A 14305-nucleotide genomic window follows, 5' to 3' on the forward strand; every position below is an offset into this window, starting at 1 on the left:
TAGATTAAGGGCAGTCTGAGCTCACAGTTCCCTGTACATCTGGACAGAGGTGGATATTCAGACTCACTTCAGCAAAGATGCCATTTCACGCTGGAGTCACGGGTTCCAAGCACAGCAGCAATGCTTGAAAGAGAATCTAGCAAAACCACAATTACATGGGCCAAAGTACATCTGTGCTGCAGTATATTTCATCCCAAAATGCACAATTTTTCACAATCATTAAGCAAATGACTTCCCCCTGCAATAGCCATCAAAGTGTAAAGAATGAGAGGAAAAAGCGCCACTTAAATGTCAAACTTATTCTTTTAATGTCTTAAAAAGGTCACAAGATTGCTTTCAATCTTATTAATAAATTTTATTTGGACAAGTGGAGAACAACTTGTATCACAACAGCTTTAAACAACACAATTAAAGACTGCAGCACTCCAAGGAGGCTCACAGATATGTACAGTATATGAAGAAAAAAGTTGCACCTCAGAGCTGATCATGATCAAGTTAAAAATACCTGACTTAAAGTACATGTGCTAATAAACTTCCTTTAGGTCATGACCAGCATGAAAATAATTAGGACACAGGTACTCAGCAAAGTTTTCTGCTAATGGGTACAGCAATATGCTGCATTTAAGGATTAAAATCAAATTCTAGTTTAGTGTTAGCACTGAGCCCTTAAGAGAAATCCAAATTTCTACTTTTCCCCATTTACAAACATCAAAGCTATTCCCACTTAAGGGTGTGCCCAGCTGCACACAAATCAAGTCCTTGAATGATAAAAACTTTTAGCGCTAATACTGGAGGTCTTACTTCCCGGTATAAATTTGCCTTTCTGGCCATTTCACATATCAGTTGCTACAGAAAATACTTGCTAAGTTAACTCCTCAGGAGAAACAACGCAGGTCTCTGGAACCAATCACATCCTTTCTACAATGAAAATGATCTGCCAATTCAAGTTTCGTTTGTTCAGGAAGACAGAAGATTTAAGGCTTCGGTGGCAAAAATAATCCTCTGAGCAGTTTTTATCTTAAGTCAAGCTGTCACAGGTATGTTTACTTTTTCTTGACTTAAAATCCCTGGTATCAGGTTTAGATAACATCCACCTGTTAAGTCTGGCAAGAAATCTCTCCTTCCAAAGAGGTTGTCCTAGATCAACCATTTCAGAAGCATTTGAGGATAGTTTGTTTAAATTTTTTTTAATTATAGCAACATTCAGAACTTTTCAATAAGTTGATGAAGCAGTGCTCATGGCATCATCTGCAATTTTGGTACTGGCAGGGTGTATGCTTGCAAAATATTTGACATCAGTGTCATCATCCATTTGAAGCGCCATAATTGTTTGTTCCACAGCTTCTTGATGAGAGTTGGCAGAATTTAGAAAATACTCTGTAAGAGAAAATGCACAAGACTTATAGGAGGAAAAGACAGCAGATACTTCAACACAAACCTCAGCATACTGTCATGAGGTTCAATCTCAGGAAACAGCGCAGACACAGAGTCAAACTGGAATATCTGAGCAGGCACACACTAAACTTCTGAATATACTTATGAAATCATCTTAAAAACAAAAGTCATTCCATGTTTCAGAGCACAGTTGCTCTAACAGTGCTGTTACAGTACAGGATTTCTTTGGTCCTTCCTTATAAAAGTAAGCGTGACAGACTCCATGAACAAAGAGGAAGAAAAAGCCTGCAAGAGACTCAGGAGTGTGCTTACAGTTGTGATGGAGGGGAGGTGTCACAAACCCATGGCCATGCCACTCCATTTCACTGGCAGGCTTGCCAAATAACTATCAAACAATAAAACTAAGATAACATGAAATAAGAGTGGAAGAAGTTCCAACATCTGACAGCTTTAATGAACTACACAAGTTACATAAAAGCAGGTAACTACAAACAGCTCATAGGAAGGGCAATTTAGATCTGAGGTTTAAAAACTTCTGAACTTATTTTTTAAAACCTGTCTTTCATGATCTATCCACCATCCCTATCACACACACAACATCTTTGAGGCGAGGACTACCTGTATTATAAGCTTACACAGTGGCAATGAATGGAGGTGTACCATCCGGGTGGGGAACACAAAAATAACGAGGACAACAACAAAAATACCAATACTACACGGCAACAGGAAGAACAGCGACAGCCTTGACACAGTTAACAGAGGATAAATTACTGCACATCAGGTGATCCAGCTTAACTGTCTGCCTATGCTTACTCAGAGTCTCCAACACGCACAACGCAGCTAGCAATAGCCTAGCTCTCACTGTGTTGGCATCCTCTGTGTTGTCCAGCATTTCAAACATGATGCATTTTTCTTCACACTTTCTATGCTAGAAACAGCAGTCCTCAAGCCAGTTTATGGGTTTGAGGAAGAAAGTGACTAGAAATGGATGAGATATTCCAAGTGGGGACACTCTGCTGGTTTACAAAATAGCATGATATTTCTAATGCTATCTTTCTTTACAATGCTTTGTTATCTGAACACTGCTGACTCCTCTGGCACCTAGTATACATTCAGGATGCTTTCCTAGGCAAATTCTGCAATTTGAAAGTTGCACGTCTGATTTCCTTGAAGAGACTGGAGAGAAAGTTTCTTCCCACTGCTACCATAAAATATAAAAACAAACAGCAGCCATCTCTTCTCCCCGGTGAGAAAACAGATGGTGGATTTGTATGGCAGGACTTTTCTTTTTTATCCTGATGACACAGAACATCAACAGGTTTGGTTTTTTTTAACCAAACAAAAGGCACTGTTCAACAACTTCAGAGTCACTAGATGTTCATTTGTGCTTTCTCTGCCCTGATGACACCTCTACAAACTAGCTCATTCAGGGAAAATGGTACCAAAAGAACAGGCTGGAACATAAGCAAGAACTCTTATTTCCCCAGCGCTGCACAACAGTGGCTCTGATACCACAACAAGGTTCATGGTTTTATCTCAGCCAAGGTAACATTCCACACCAAGGAGACAGTAAAAGCAAGAGCGACCCACATCTGATGTTGTTTCTTTTTTCCCATCTGACTGTAGGAAAAGGGAGGGACAAAAAGATACACAATCAGCCCACTGCAACTCTTTCTGACCGCTAACCTTTCTCTAAAAGGGTCTGCTTTAACGTTTTTGCAAGCAGGACGCGAACATTTGGAACTCTGTCGGATGCCAAGTACAGTAAGTGTGGCAACAGATACACAGCAAACTGGTCCATGGGCAGGCAGTCATCTTCACTGATAGTCTGGCAAGAAGACAGAAGCAATTTTATTAGATTTCAGCACAGTGAAGATAAAATCCCAACACATAATCAGAGCTGACAGGTCTTACTACCTGCATAGCATGAATGCACTAGGCAGTATCCACAAAGTCTTAAAATATGGCACAATGCCTTCTAGCACAAAGTCGTACACAATGAAGCAAGTTAGGGCTGAGGAAATTCAGGCTCAGTTAGAAGCTTCATTTCCTATGAAGTCTGTCAAACTTCCTTATTTTTATTGGGGTTTTTTGGTGTGCTTTTTTTTTTTTAATCACTGTATCGTTTGAAAACAGGGAAGAAAAATAGAAGACCTTCCCAATTCTTTCTAAGATTGATTTAGTCTTTGTCTTAACTAGGTTCTATATTACAACAAGAACAGTCCAACTCAGTAACATCCACTGTACCCAAACATGTTTCTCTAAATAAGCTCAAAGCTCACATTTCTCTAAATACTTCAAAGAACTGTCCCGCTTGGGCAGCAGTCTTGTTGGCTCCTCTACAACAGCCTCCAAAACTGACCCATTTCCTTGGGACCCCTGCTAGTTTCAACTCTTCTGCCTAATTTGCTGAGAATACATTGGTTTTGACCAAGCTGCACTAGCTGGCTATGGAGGTACAGGCAACCCCTAGCACTTGACTTCTAAAGGGCAACCCAAGAAAGTGGCAGACTGCTGCAGCATGTGGTAAAAATCTCACTTCATGATGAGTAACAAAGCAGCTTCCCAATTCAGGGATTATTTTGCTCTGCTTTTGTTTTAAACTCAACATCAGATCTGACAGCCTGATGTTAATATGCTAAGCTAAAGATGCATGCGAGTTCATCTGTGAAGCAGCACTGAAGAAAGCACCTGTGAAGCCTATTCCCTTGGAAACAAAGTTCTTAAATATTCATGAAAACAGTGTCCATAGACAGCTGAAGAGTTCCAGCTGCTATGCCTCCCTTAATTCTTACCACCACCCCGCCCCCAAAAGCAAAGATGATGAAAAAAAAGACATCTCACCTGGCAAATAAAGACAAAAGTTTGCCGACCAGACCATTTCTGGCATCTACAGAACTTTTCAACAAGTTCATTCATGAGGTTTATCACAAAGGTTGATGGTGAAGCCATGTACAGCTTTTTTACCATTTCACTAACCTTGAAGAAATGAGAAGAAAAAAAGACAGACACAAAAGTTATTTCTGACCACCAACCCTCAGAAGTTAGAAATCCTGAATTTACTTAAATTGCCTTACCAGCTTGTAAGAAATCCAACGGACAGAAGACACTTTGTCTGCACAGAGGCTGAACGCGATAGGTCGCAAGTAGTCATAAATATCTCTGGCACTGTACAGGTCTAGAAGCAAGATCAGTTGCCTGCAAGATGGAATAAGAACCAAGGAGAGTACATTATAATAATAAGAAAGATAGCTTTAACTGTGAATATGATTGTTTATATGACAACACTTGCCAAATATGCGATGTGGCCATAATAAAGTTACTGAAAGTCAAATCTTCTGTTTTTCAATGTCACCAGTTTGACTGTGGGTCACTTGCAAATTTTAAATTGCCACTTATTCACAATAATGGCAAAATGCTGCATGACCTCCAAGAATGAAAAACTAGGGGAGAGGCAAGGGAACCAAGGCTGCGTTTACAAGACAGGAACCTGATATCAGCTACAATGTACATGCAGCACAGCGATCGAGCCTTGAATGACGCCGGAGTGTGCACGTACATCTGAATACCTGGTAAAGACATCTCACACACGTAACATGTACAGCTACAATGCAACTACTCTGACTTAGTTTGGTAAGTATCCTCGGTCACTTAAGTATACAGATTTATCAAATCAATAAACTTCCTCTACTTCAGAGTATACTGGACAACTAGAGAAATTATCAATCTTCAATTTTTAATGAGTTTATTAAGATTTCAGCAGGTTGCAGACAGTCGTACGTGTCATGAATGGCAAAAAGTACGTCAAAAGACGTGGCGTGACATGTTACAAGCAGCCGATTGAACGTCTCCATACCAGCAGGAACAGGCAAGTGATTTGTAGTTAGTAAATCAAAACAACACTTCGACATAGCAAAAACATTATGACATCATGATCAGATGTTAAACTAGGTCTCTCAAAATTTTAATTCAAAAGATGCACTGTAATTAGTCATTACCATATGCTCGTTTCATCGTTCCTGCTAGAGAAGCCCTGGTCCCAGAGCCTCTCCTCACAGGGTAAGTGCTGCAGCCTTGACCATCTTGGTGGCCCTCTGCTGAACTTGTTCCAGCTTATCAGCATCTCTCCTGTTTTGGTATAGACACACTACTCCAGATGGGATCTAATGAGTGCTGACGAGATGGGGCTAATCTGTTCCCTCGATATACTGACTGGGCTCCTGGTAAGAGCCCAGCACCGTGCTGCCAGGACACCCTGCTGGCTCATGTTCAGCTCACTGTCCTCCACGACACTCTGGGCCTTTCCAGCAGAGCTGCTCCCAGGGCAGCCAGTCCTCAGTCTGTCCCCCTGTCAGGGCTCTTCCTTCCCACACGCAGGACCTGGTATCTACCGCTTGTTGAATTTCATGAGCCACTTTGTGTGCTAGCTTTGCTGAGCAACTTGACCCTTCAAAGCTGCCTCCCACAGGAGCCCACCTACCAGTTATATGAAAAAGCCAAAGTCTGCTCAGATGAAGTCCAAGGTCACCACTCTACTACTCGCCTTCTTTACTCCCCTCAATATCTTGACCTCCTCCGTTTCACGGTCTTGAATCCAGCCTACTCATCAAATACAGCAACTTGAAGTCAAATCGCTAGAACACTTCTACTGACTTCAAGAGCAACCAGATGTGGTCTTCTCTTTTGGCAGCTTATTTTTTATGGAAGGGTAATGTTTTCAACATTCAGTGATGGAAAAAGACATTCAAGTTCCAACTATTATAAGCGATATACAAATACTGGGAATTTTTAAGCAAGGGGGACAAGTGGAGAAGGATAAAGACTATCCACTATTTAAAAACAAAATGAAGAATGTCACTGTAAAACATCTATGATTTTAACATTTTAAAATATCCATAACAATAAAAACAAGCATCCAGGAAACTACATACTCAGCCAGCTCAGCACGGAAACGCCAGTTCCTGCTGTTATCAGTCACTAGGAATTCCTGAAGCTGATAAAGATACTCTCGTCTTTTGTCAAGATGAAGCAGCTGTAACAGCAAATACAAATTTACATGAAGAAATGTAGCCTACAATCAGCAGACAGAACAAAAGCTTTCAAATACAACTAATGAAACACTTGCTTCTACTTCAAAAAATAAATCTTTAGTAATAGCGTTGCTTTCCAGGGTTAAACCCTATCATGCTTAAGTCTGTAAAATCATATGGGGCACTACCGAAAGCAAAATCTGATCTTTCACCCTAGGAAACAATAGGGGAAAGCAGTAAAGATAGTCTTGGTCATAAAGGTTTTATGACTTGTGTCTTTAAGCTCCAAAAATGAGGCAGCTACAGAAAAACTCCTAAAGAAATTTTAGAATTAAGCTGCATAGAGAGGTCAGAGCCATCGAAAAAAGCTTAGCACCATCCACTAGCACCTATATATTGAATAAACACGCACAAACCAGGCTCTTCAGAGAAAAGAAAGTATCAGCAACACAGCATCTCCTGCAAAATATACTCTAATATTGAATAGACGTCTGTATGGATTCCCATAAAGAGTTATGCTGGTGCTATGTTAAAAAGCAAGTGCATACAAAGAAGCAAAATACGTAATTGCACTTGACCAGAGTTGAACACAGACATACCTTCAGAAAGTCATGCAAGTGTTTAAGCACACCTATCCTGACTTCATCCAGATCTTTTAAAAAGCCATTGAAGACAGGAACTAAATCTCCAGCTGTAAGCTGGTCTCCAAGGATGACCGCAAGTTCATGTATAGAAAACGCTAGTGTCCTCCGAACCTTCCACTGTAAAACAAATAAATAGATTAATTTTATTGATGTATCACCTAAAGTGCTCCATTTTAACTTGAGGGTCAGTATCCAAGCTGCACTCCCAGCAAGCTACAGTACTTACAAATACATTCAACAGTGTCTCATGTAACAATCTGAAAATTAAATTGGGAATTTTTTTAAAAAAAGAAAGAAAGAAAGAAAAGGAAAGAAAAGGGGACAAATTATGAGGTATCATTTCTTCCACCTGAAGATCGAGGAACTAGGCAAACAGAAGTAATGAAAATATTTTAATTTTCCAGGTGTCGGGAAGGAAAATAGTATTCCTGACATCAGTCCTCTCCCACACATTACTCTCTGCTTTAAATTCTTTTGGGTAAATGAGTTCCATACTACTATTCTCTCACTCATTTAATTTATAAAGCAGAATAGGATATCTATCCCATAATATTTCAGCTGGCATATTTTAGCTTCCATAATAGATAAAGTTTCACCCACACTGAGTGCTCAGCAGTCCAAGGACGAGTAGAGCCCTTACTCACCCTAAATTGAGGGGGCACTGTTTTAACGGATTAACTATTTCAAATAAGTCTTTTTAAAATAAAATACCATCTATTAGTCAGCACTTTCCAATTAGCATGGGTATTGTTCATTTGCCCTGGTTTGGTGATTCAATCTTAATTCAGATTAGACAGATGATAAACTCTGGATAGTTTTGAATACAGGCTAATTTGGTTTTACTTACATTTTAAATTTATTAGCTGGTTGTTTTTAATAGCTGCAAAAGAGTTCGGAAAATATGAGCAATAGCCATGTATAAAATTACTCACTGCACATCACTGAGAACTGCTGCTCTGACATAGCAAGCAGCAAGTTCGAGAGGTGAATTAGTCTGAGAATGTTTAAAAAAAATAAAAAGAGCATCTCCAAAAAAGGAAACAAGCGAGGACTGGGAAACAACTGTAAACCACCAGTAAAATGCACAGCGCCACCTCCTTACCACCTGACAACAAGGAAAATGCTGCTATTTCCAGCATTTGTTTTTAAAACAGCAATGCTGCATGGCGATAGTGATGTTATCCCTTACGACTAACTGGATGCAACATCAAAAGGCCACCAAAAGGCCTGGCGTGAGGCTGACTCACTGAGCTCCAGACACGCCTGCAGGAGCACACGCCTGCTCATGCACAGCAGCACAGCCCAGATTCCCATACCTATGAGAATCCCAAGCACTACCGTAAGATCTCAAGCGAGCAGAGGAAATGAGAGACCTCTCCTCACACTCCCACTGGAGATCCACCTCCAACTACCCCATTTCTTTACTACCCGAGCACCACACACACCCAGCTTCCTCTGAGACAGCTACACTTTCATTCATTATACGAATAAATAGTATCAGCAACAGAAAGCGCCACGTAAAAAGCAGAGCAATCCAACACCCAGTGAACAAGAGAAATCATCATAGAAGTTCAGATTATTCATTGCCACATGACAAAAGTTCAGATCGTTCACTGTCTGAGCTTCTTGAGCTTACCTGCATGTCAGATGCCAGCGTCTCATAGGTGTCTTTCAAACAGTGCCAATTCTGTCTGCCTAACGTAAGTGCCACGCCTGGCAGGCTGTAGGCACAGTGTTTGGCAATCTCGGTATCAACTGTTTGTGCACGAGATGGATCAGTCATTGATAAATACTGATCCAGCAAGGCTTGAGGTACAACATCCTACAGCAAGAAAAGGGCAGAGTGTTTACACTATTTTCAATAAGTCCTCATAAGGCTTACTAAAATTTCAGGGCACGCTGTCAGAAGAACATTTTTTTCCCCCACAACTACAGAGTATTATTAAATGACAATCTCCTAATAAGAATGCAAAGGTTTTGTATTTCCTAAGTTCCACCAAAAAGTTCTAAAGAAATGATGACATGACTGCGGAATATTTGAAAATATACAGACTAATGTAACAGATGAGTGGGTGGATCACTGTCTACTTAGGCAGACCGGAAAATTAAGAGGCTACATTCTACCTTTCTACAAACATTCAGGCTCCTAGGCTATGCAAACTGGCCATTTTAACTCATCCATAAAAATAGGAATGGCTCAAAAATAATTTTCCTGTCGCTGTAGGTGACCCTGCTTTGGCAGGAGGGTTGGACTAGATGACACACAGAGGTCCCTTCCAACCCCTAACATTCTGTGATTCTGTGATATTGCTTCCAAACTCCCTAAATAATCAGCAGGAAGGAAAACGCTTCTCCAGAGACAAAAAGATCTCTGGTGAAGACCAATCCTTCTCTCCACTGAGAAATTAAAGCATCTGAACTGAAGTTTTGCAAAAACCTCTTTGTGTTGACTTGAACACTGTCAAGTGTCAACTTCAGCTGTTTATCTCAGGCACTGACCCTACCGAAGGGGGTGCACAAGAGCAGTTCCTTAACACATCTAGCGAATAGTTTGGCTCACAGCTTGGCTCACATAAGCAACAAGAGGGACTAAGATTCCCACTCAAGGAATTAGGCTGGTGCAGGGTGGCACACTTAATACTGAACTCCGTAACAAACATTTGATACCTTTTTGGGGAAAAAAACCACAGAGTTTGAGCTTAATGAAACACTTTCACAACTTATCTGCAAAAAGCTCTCATGAAGTGTGGGTGGTTCTACTCAAAACACTTCACAAAAAAAATCCTGTTTCCTCAATAACCTAAATTTCCACTACACAATAGTCTCCGTAGAAAATAAAATAAAATGAAAGCAGAGCTTAGAAGTCTGCAATAACTGTTACTATATCAGAAGATACTGTCATCTCTTCTACATAATTAAAACAGAAGCAACTGCCGAATTAAGCTATTCTCTCTGGAAACACAGAATATTTTAAAATTATTTATTTAAAGAGGTTTGCCGTATTTTATAGAAGCCACATTACATCAGAAATGATTCAATGAAATGCATAAAAGAAATCCCCATGTACATAAAAAATGCCATTTATCTGATACATGTAAGAAAAACAGAAGCCACTGTCATTTACCTGTACTTTGGATTTTCTTTCTTCTTCAGGGCTGAAACTACTGTTGGTGCTCAAATCTGAATCATTATGAATGTAGTGAAGTGTAGAATCCATATTCTACAGAAAAAGTCACACAAAATACACTCAAGGATTAAACACAAAACAAGTGTCAACATCAAGCAGTGCTGTCCTTACCTCAGGGTCTCTTACTTAGATCGAAGGAATACATGTTTTAATATCAAATACGATTTTGCTACAGCCTGAAATCAAAAGGCCTGTAAGATAAATCTTTCTGCTTTAAGTTTCAAACACAGGCTCCTCTTATTCTGCTCCATTTTGGTTCTTATGGAATGAAAATCACAGGAGAGCAGTACCTTTGAGATTGCATTAAGGAAAATGTTACTAACACATGGGTCATATTGCTTCCCCCCTGAAGGGAAAATGAGAAAACATCTGTAGTGGATTTTGTTGGATTTGTTCCTTTGGATTTGTGCTAGAAGAAGGTCAAAACAAAGCCACTCTCACACTTAAGAGTAGAAACTGATGAGACTTATGCTGTTGCTCCTTTCCTAGAGGATCTCCTCTACAGATAAGCGTCACTTTATAATAGAGTCCTAGTGGACCATAGCTTCTAACATCAGTCATCACACCTCTCAGCAGTTCTATTAAAATAATTTTTAGCAGTCATTCAAGCATCCTGGCTACATATCTGGGCCTGGAAGACAAGGACTGAGACACTGTTTCAGAACTCTACCAGGCAGCAGAGGTCTGATATGCTAAGATAAACTGTGCTGCTGAGGGGATGCACTGTCACTTTCTATACCAGTTGAGTTCCCCAAATACAATGGACTTTGCATAATCAACCATGAATTTCAACAAGTATGTGATGAATATCTGGAAAGTAGATCAGGCTGGTGTCTGGAAGAAGAGGGGAAAGGCATTTTTGCTAGATATGAGCCACAGTATCTATTCACAGACGCTGCAGGTTACGCTCTCAGGGTCAACACAAGCACTGAGAACGTGCCTACTCCACCAGCTGTTCAGATCGGTTTGACAACGAAAATTTTCCAGCAAACTGTAAACTTCTTCAAAAAAGCCTCCAGGATACCATCTGTCTTCCTTGGTTTGACTTCGGAAAGTTGCTTTTTCCTCTTCCACGAGCTGCTTTCGTTTGAGCACTAGTTTGTAATTTTAGTCACTGAGGTATAATTACAGGTGATAAAGAACAAGCAGAGCTGTGAGGCAATTGCATATTGCTGGCACAGCAGCCCATGTCACCTGGCAGGCTTAGCAAGCAGCAGCAAGAGGGTGTCAAAGAGTCAAGGAAAAAACAGATCTGCAAGTGACTCATAACCAGATGCGTCCAGCAGCATGCAACTCCAACTACAAAACCTCCAGAAGCTCTGAAAACCATCTCTGCAGGATTTTACACTGACAGTCAATTCTTCACTCCATTTTTGCCTTTTTTTTTTTTTTTTAGAAAGAGATAATTTTCAGCATTGCCAGAAAGTCACCGGCTTTGACCTCTTTCAAATCAAGAAGTTGAGGCAGCCAGCACAACACAGCCACAGTGCTTTCCACAAGTTGCCCAGGTGCTTGTGACCAGAGGCTAGTCATCCTTTCAGCTACAATAAAAATTAGAAGACTCCATCTCACAACCTCTGCTACCCCAGCATTAAAAGGCTAAGTAAAAAAAAAAAACACAAAAACAAAACAACCCAAAAAACCCCACAACCACCCCCAAAAAACTCCAACTTTATTGACTGAACTAAGTTGAACAACTAAATATACTGAAGAGTGTCACAGATGGGAACATTTTTGCCCAGCCAATTTTAACGTCAAATATGCATCCCAGAAAGGAAGAGCTTCAGTACAGAAGAGCACAGTGTCAACTGGTATTTAAGTCACCAGAATACCTCTACTCTTGCAGATGAAGTTCCATCTGCACTTCTTCCATGTAACGTGCACACACTGAACTGAGCACTGCAGAGAGCCAGGACATAAAAATTCAGCAGGGTTTACTTCTTGCATACCAAAGTGGTGAACCACCACCTTCGAGATGCAAAATCTTTGTCATGGCCTTACAAATCTCTTATGTGAGGTTTCCTTTCGCTGCACTGTAACAAGAGCTCCACGGCTGTGCTCCACAGACTCCTGCTCTGCACCATGGGTTGCACGCAAAGCCCACAGCACCAGGACAAGTGGTGCTGGCGTGTCCTGACAGGGTCCTGTCTCCTCCTGGGATCCACCCTCTGCTTAAACAGAGGTCCTTATACCAGACAGGAGTGGGCTCATTTTAGTCCAGTGGATTTTTTGGTGGGTTGTTTGTTTTGGTTTGTTTGGTTTTTCGTTTTTTGGGGTTTTTTTGAGGTAGAGGGAGGAAGGAAGGAAGGAAAAGAAAAAGAAAGGGAGGACTTGCACACCCATCCACTGGCAATGCAACTTGGGCGATTTCTTGAGGCTTACATTCATTTATCAAACCTTATAGACAGCATACAACCTAAAGAAAACAAAAATCGTGGCTCTTGAGGAACTATATGACACCTACCCTCATCCTCAACAAACAAGCTTCATCTTGGTCCCAAAATCTTATCTGTTCACTCTGTAACAACATTTATTTTCATTTGAATAGAGAATCTCTCTAACAGGCAGCATTAACACCTTCAGGAGCCAATACGGCTGCAGAAGAACAGGCAAAGTGTGATTTTGCTTTGTGGTATGTATGCAAAACTGTGAAGGCTGCTTCCAAGTATGAAATGCTACAGCTTGAGTTTTCTAAAGTGTCCAGTACCCTGTTGACACATTGCTAGCCAAGACTTACAAAAGAAACACACACACACACACCCCCCCCCCCACAACACCACAAAAAAACCCACCACCATCACACAACCCCACCACAAAAAAATCCACCCACACCTGTGAAAATCAGAGCTCTCTTCACTGCTAGGGGCAACAGTTCACTTGCTCAACATATCACAGCTTGATTCCCAAATTCTAGGTCACCTCTATAACATCCTTTCACTTGTAAAATGAGGACTTGATTCAGTGCCAGTAACAAACAAGGTACTGACTGATTGAGAGCATCCTTTTAAAGAGTAAAACTGAAACATGCAAAACCAACATATACCAGCAGTGTGACAGGTTCTTAAACTTTGTCACCATCATACTCTAAAGAAATAAAAGGGCAGGACAGGTCCCTCTGAACAAACACCACCCTCATCACCCCCAAAAATCGGAAGGACAGAGGATACACTTACACTGCCATTTTACAGGTGACCATTAGAAAGAAATGACTACAACAGATCCCACAATAAAGAAACATGAGCCTGACATCAGGAATTGGGGGCAGGTTGTTTTTTAGAAACAAACCAACCAACCACATTTGTAGTGCTAAATTATGATTATGCATAAACAGCAATATCCAACTAAATGTCACGTTCCTCCACTCCACATATGTTTTTGGGCTACATGGCAGTCCAGCAGCTTAGGTGAAAAGTTAATTAAATGTCATGTAGGAACACTGTTCTAATTAAAGAAGGTTGAAAATGTTTGCACTGGACTGATGTCAGTTCCTAGGCTTTTCAAAGATATTTATCAAAATTTCAACTGAAAATGCCATTTAGGCAATATGATATCACTTGCTACACTTTTATGGAGCATATTTTGGAACCATTGCTTTCAATATATCTATAGCTTTAACACCACCAGAGCTTGTGGCACTGTATGTAGTGAACATAGTGGGTTTGGCCTAATACACAGTACGGAACAGAAAACAGTATCAAATGCCACAGACTTCAGTTGGGCAGGATGCAGTGGTGGGTGCTGAGAAAGTGCAAAACAATTTTAAATGTTACTGATCGCCAGAATCCACTTTCTCTTTCACACAACATCCTAGATTGCCGGTCCTGAACTGCTCTTATGCAAGCCAGTAAAGTACTATTAAACATTTTCACAGGGAACACAGGGAACAAAGTACCTCTTTCTCCTGATGGGAGGGAGAGCGAGGGGGAAGACACTGGAAAAGGGGATTCATTTATTATCAGTAGGGTGCTCTTTTAAGGAAGGCATTTTCACAGTAATAAACTGCAGTAGCATTAAAACATCTTAAAATGTGATAGCCACAACAGAGATCG

General features: G+C 40.6%; 1 protein-coding gene across 4 annotated transcripts in view; it reads right to left on the reverse strand.

The window, feature by feature from the left end:
- Positions 1 to 334: 334 nt before the first annotated feature.
- Positions 335 to 14305, reverse strand: part of PPP4R1 (protein phosphatase 4 regulatory subunit 1) — a 76199-nt gene continuing 62228 nt past the window's right edge. For all 4 annotated transcript variants that reach the window (XM_075416475.1, XM_075416474.1, XM_075416473.1 and 1 more), the window contains 8 exons: positions 10194 to 10289; positions 8706 to 8891; positions 7025 to 7186; positions 6327 to 6427; positions 4473 to 4593; positions 4240 to 4374; positions 3082 to 3223; positions 335 to 1377 (listed from right to left, as the gene is read on the reverse strand). In XM_075416475.1, the coding sequence (XP_075272590.1) occupies positions 1214 to 1377; positions 3082 to 3223; positions 4240 to 4374; positions 4473 to 4593; positions 6327 to 6427; positions 7025 to 7186; positions 8706 to 8891; positions 10194 to 10289 (1107 nt within the window). In that variant the 3' untranslated portion in view covers positions 335 to 1213. The remainder of the gene's footprint in view (positions 1378 to 3081; positions 3224 to 4239; positions 4375 to 4472; positions 4594 to 6326; positions 6428 to 7024; positions 7187 to 8705; positions 8892 to 10193; positions 10290 to 14305) is intronic.

Source organism: Opisthocomus hoazin, chromosome 3 (assembly GCF_030867145.1).
Source record: "Opisthocomus hoazin isolate bOpiHoa1 chromosome 3, bOpiHoa1.hap1, whole genome shotgun sequence".
In the NCBI taxonomy this organism is placed as follows: Eukaryota; Metazoa; Chordata; class Aves; order Opisthocomiformes; family Opisthocomidae; genus Opisthocomus; species Opisthocomus hoazin.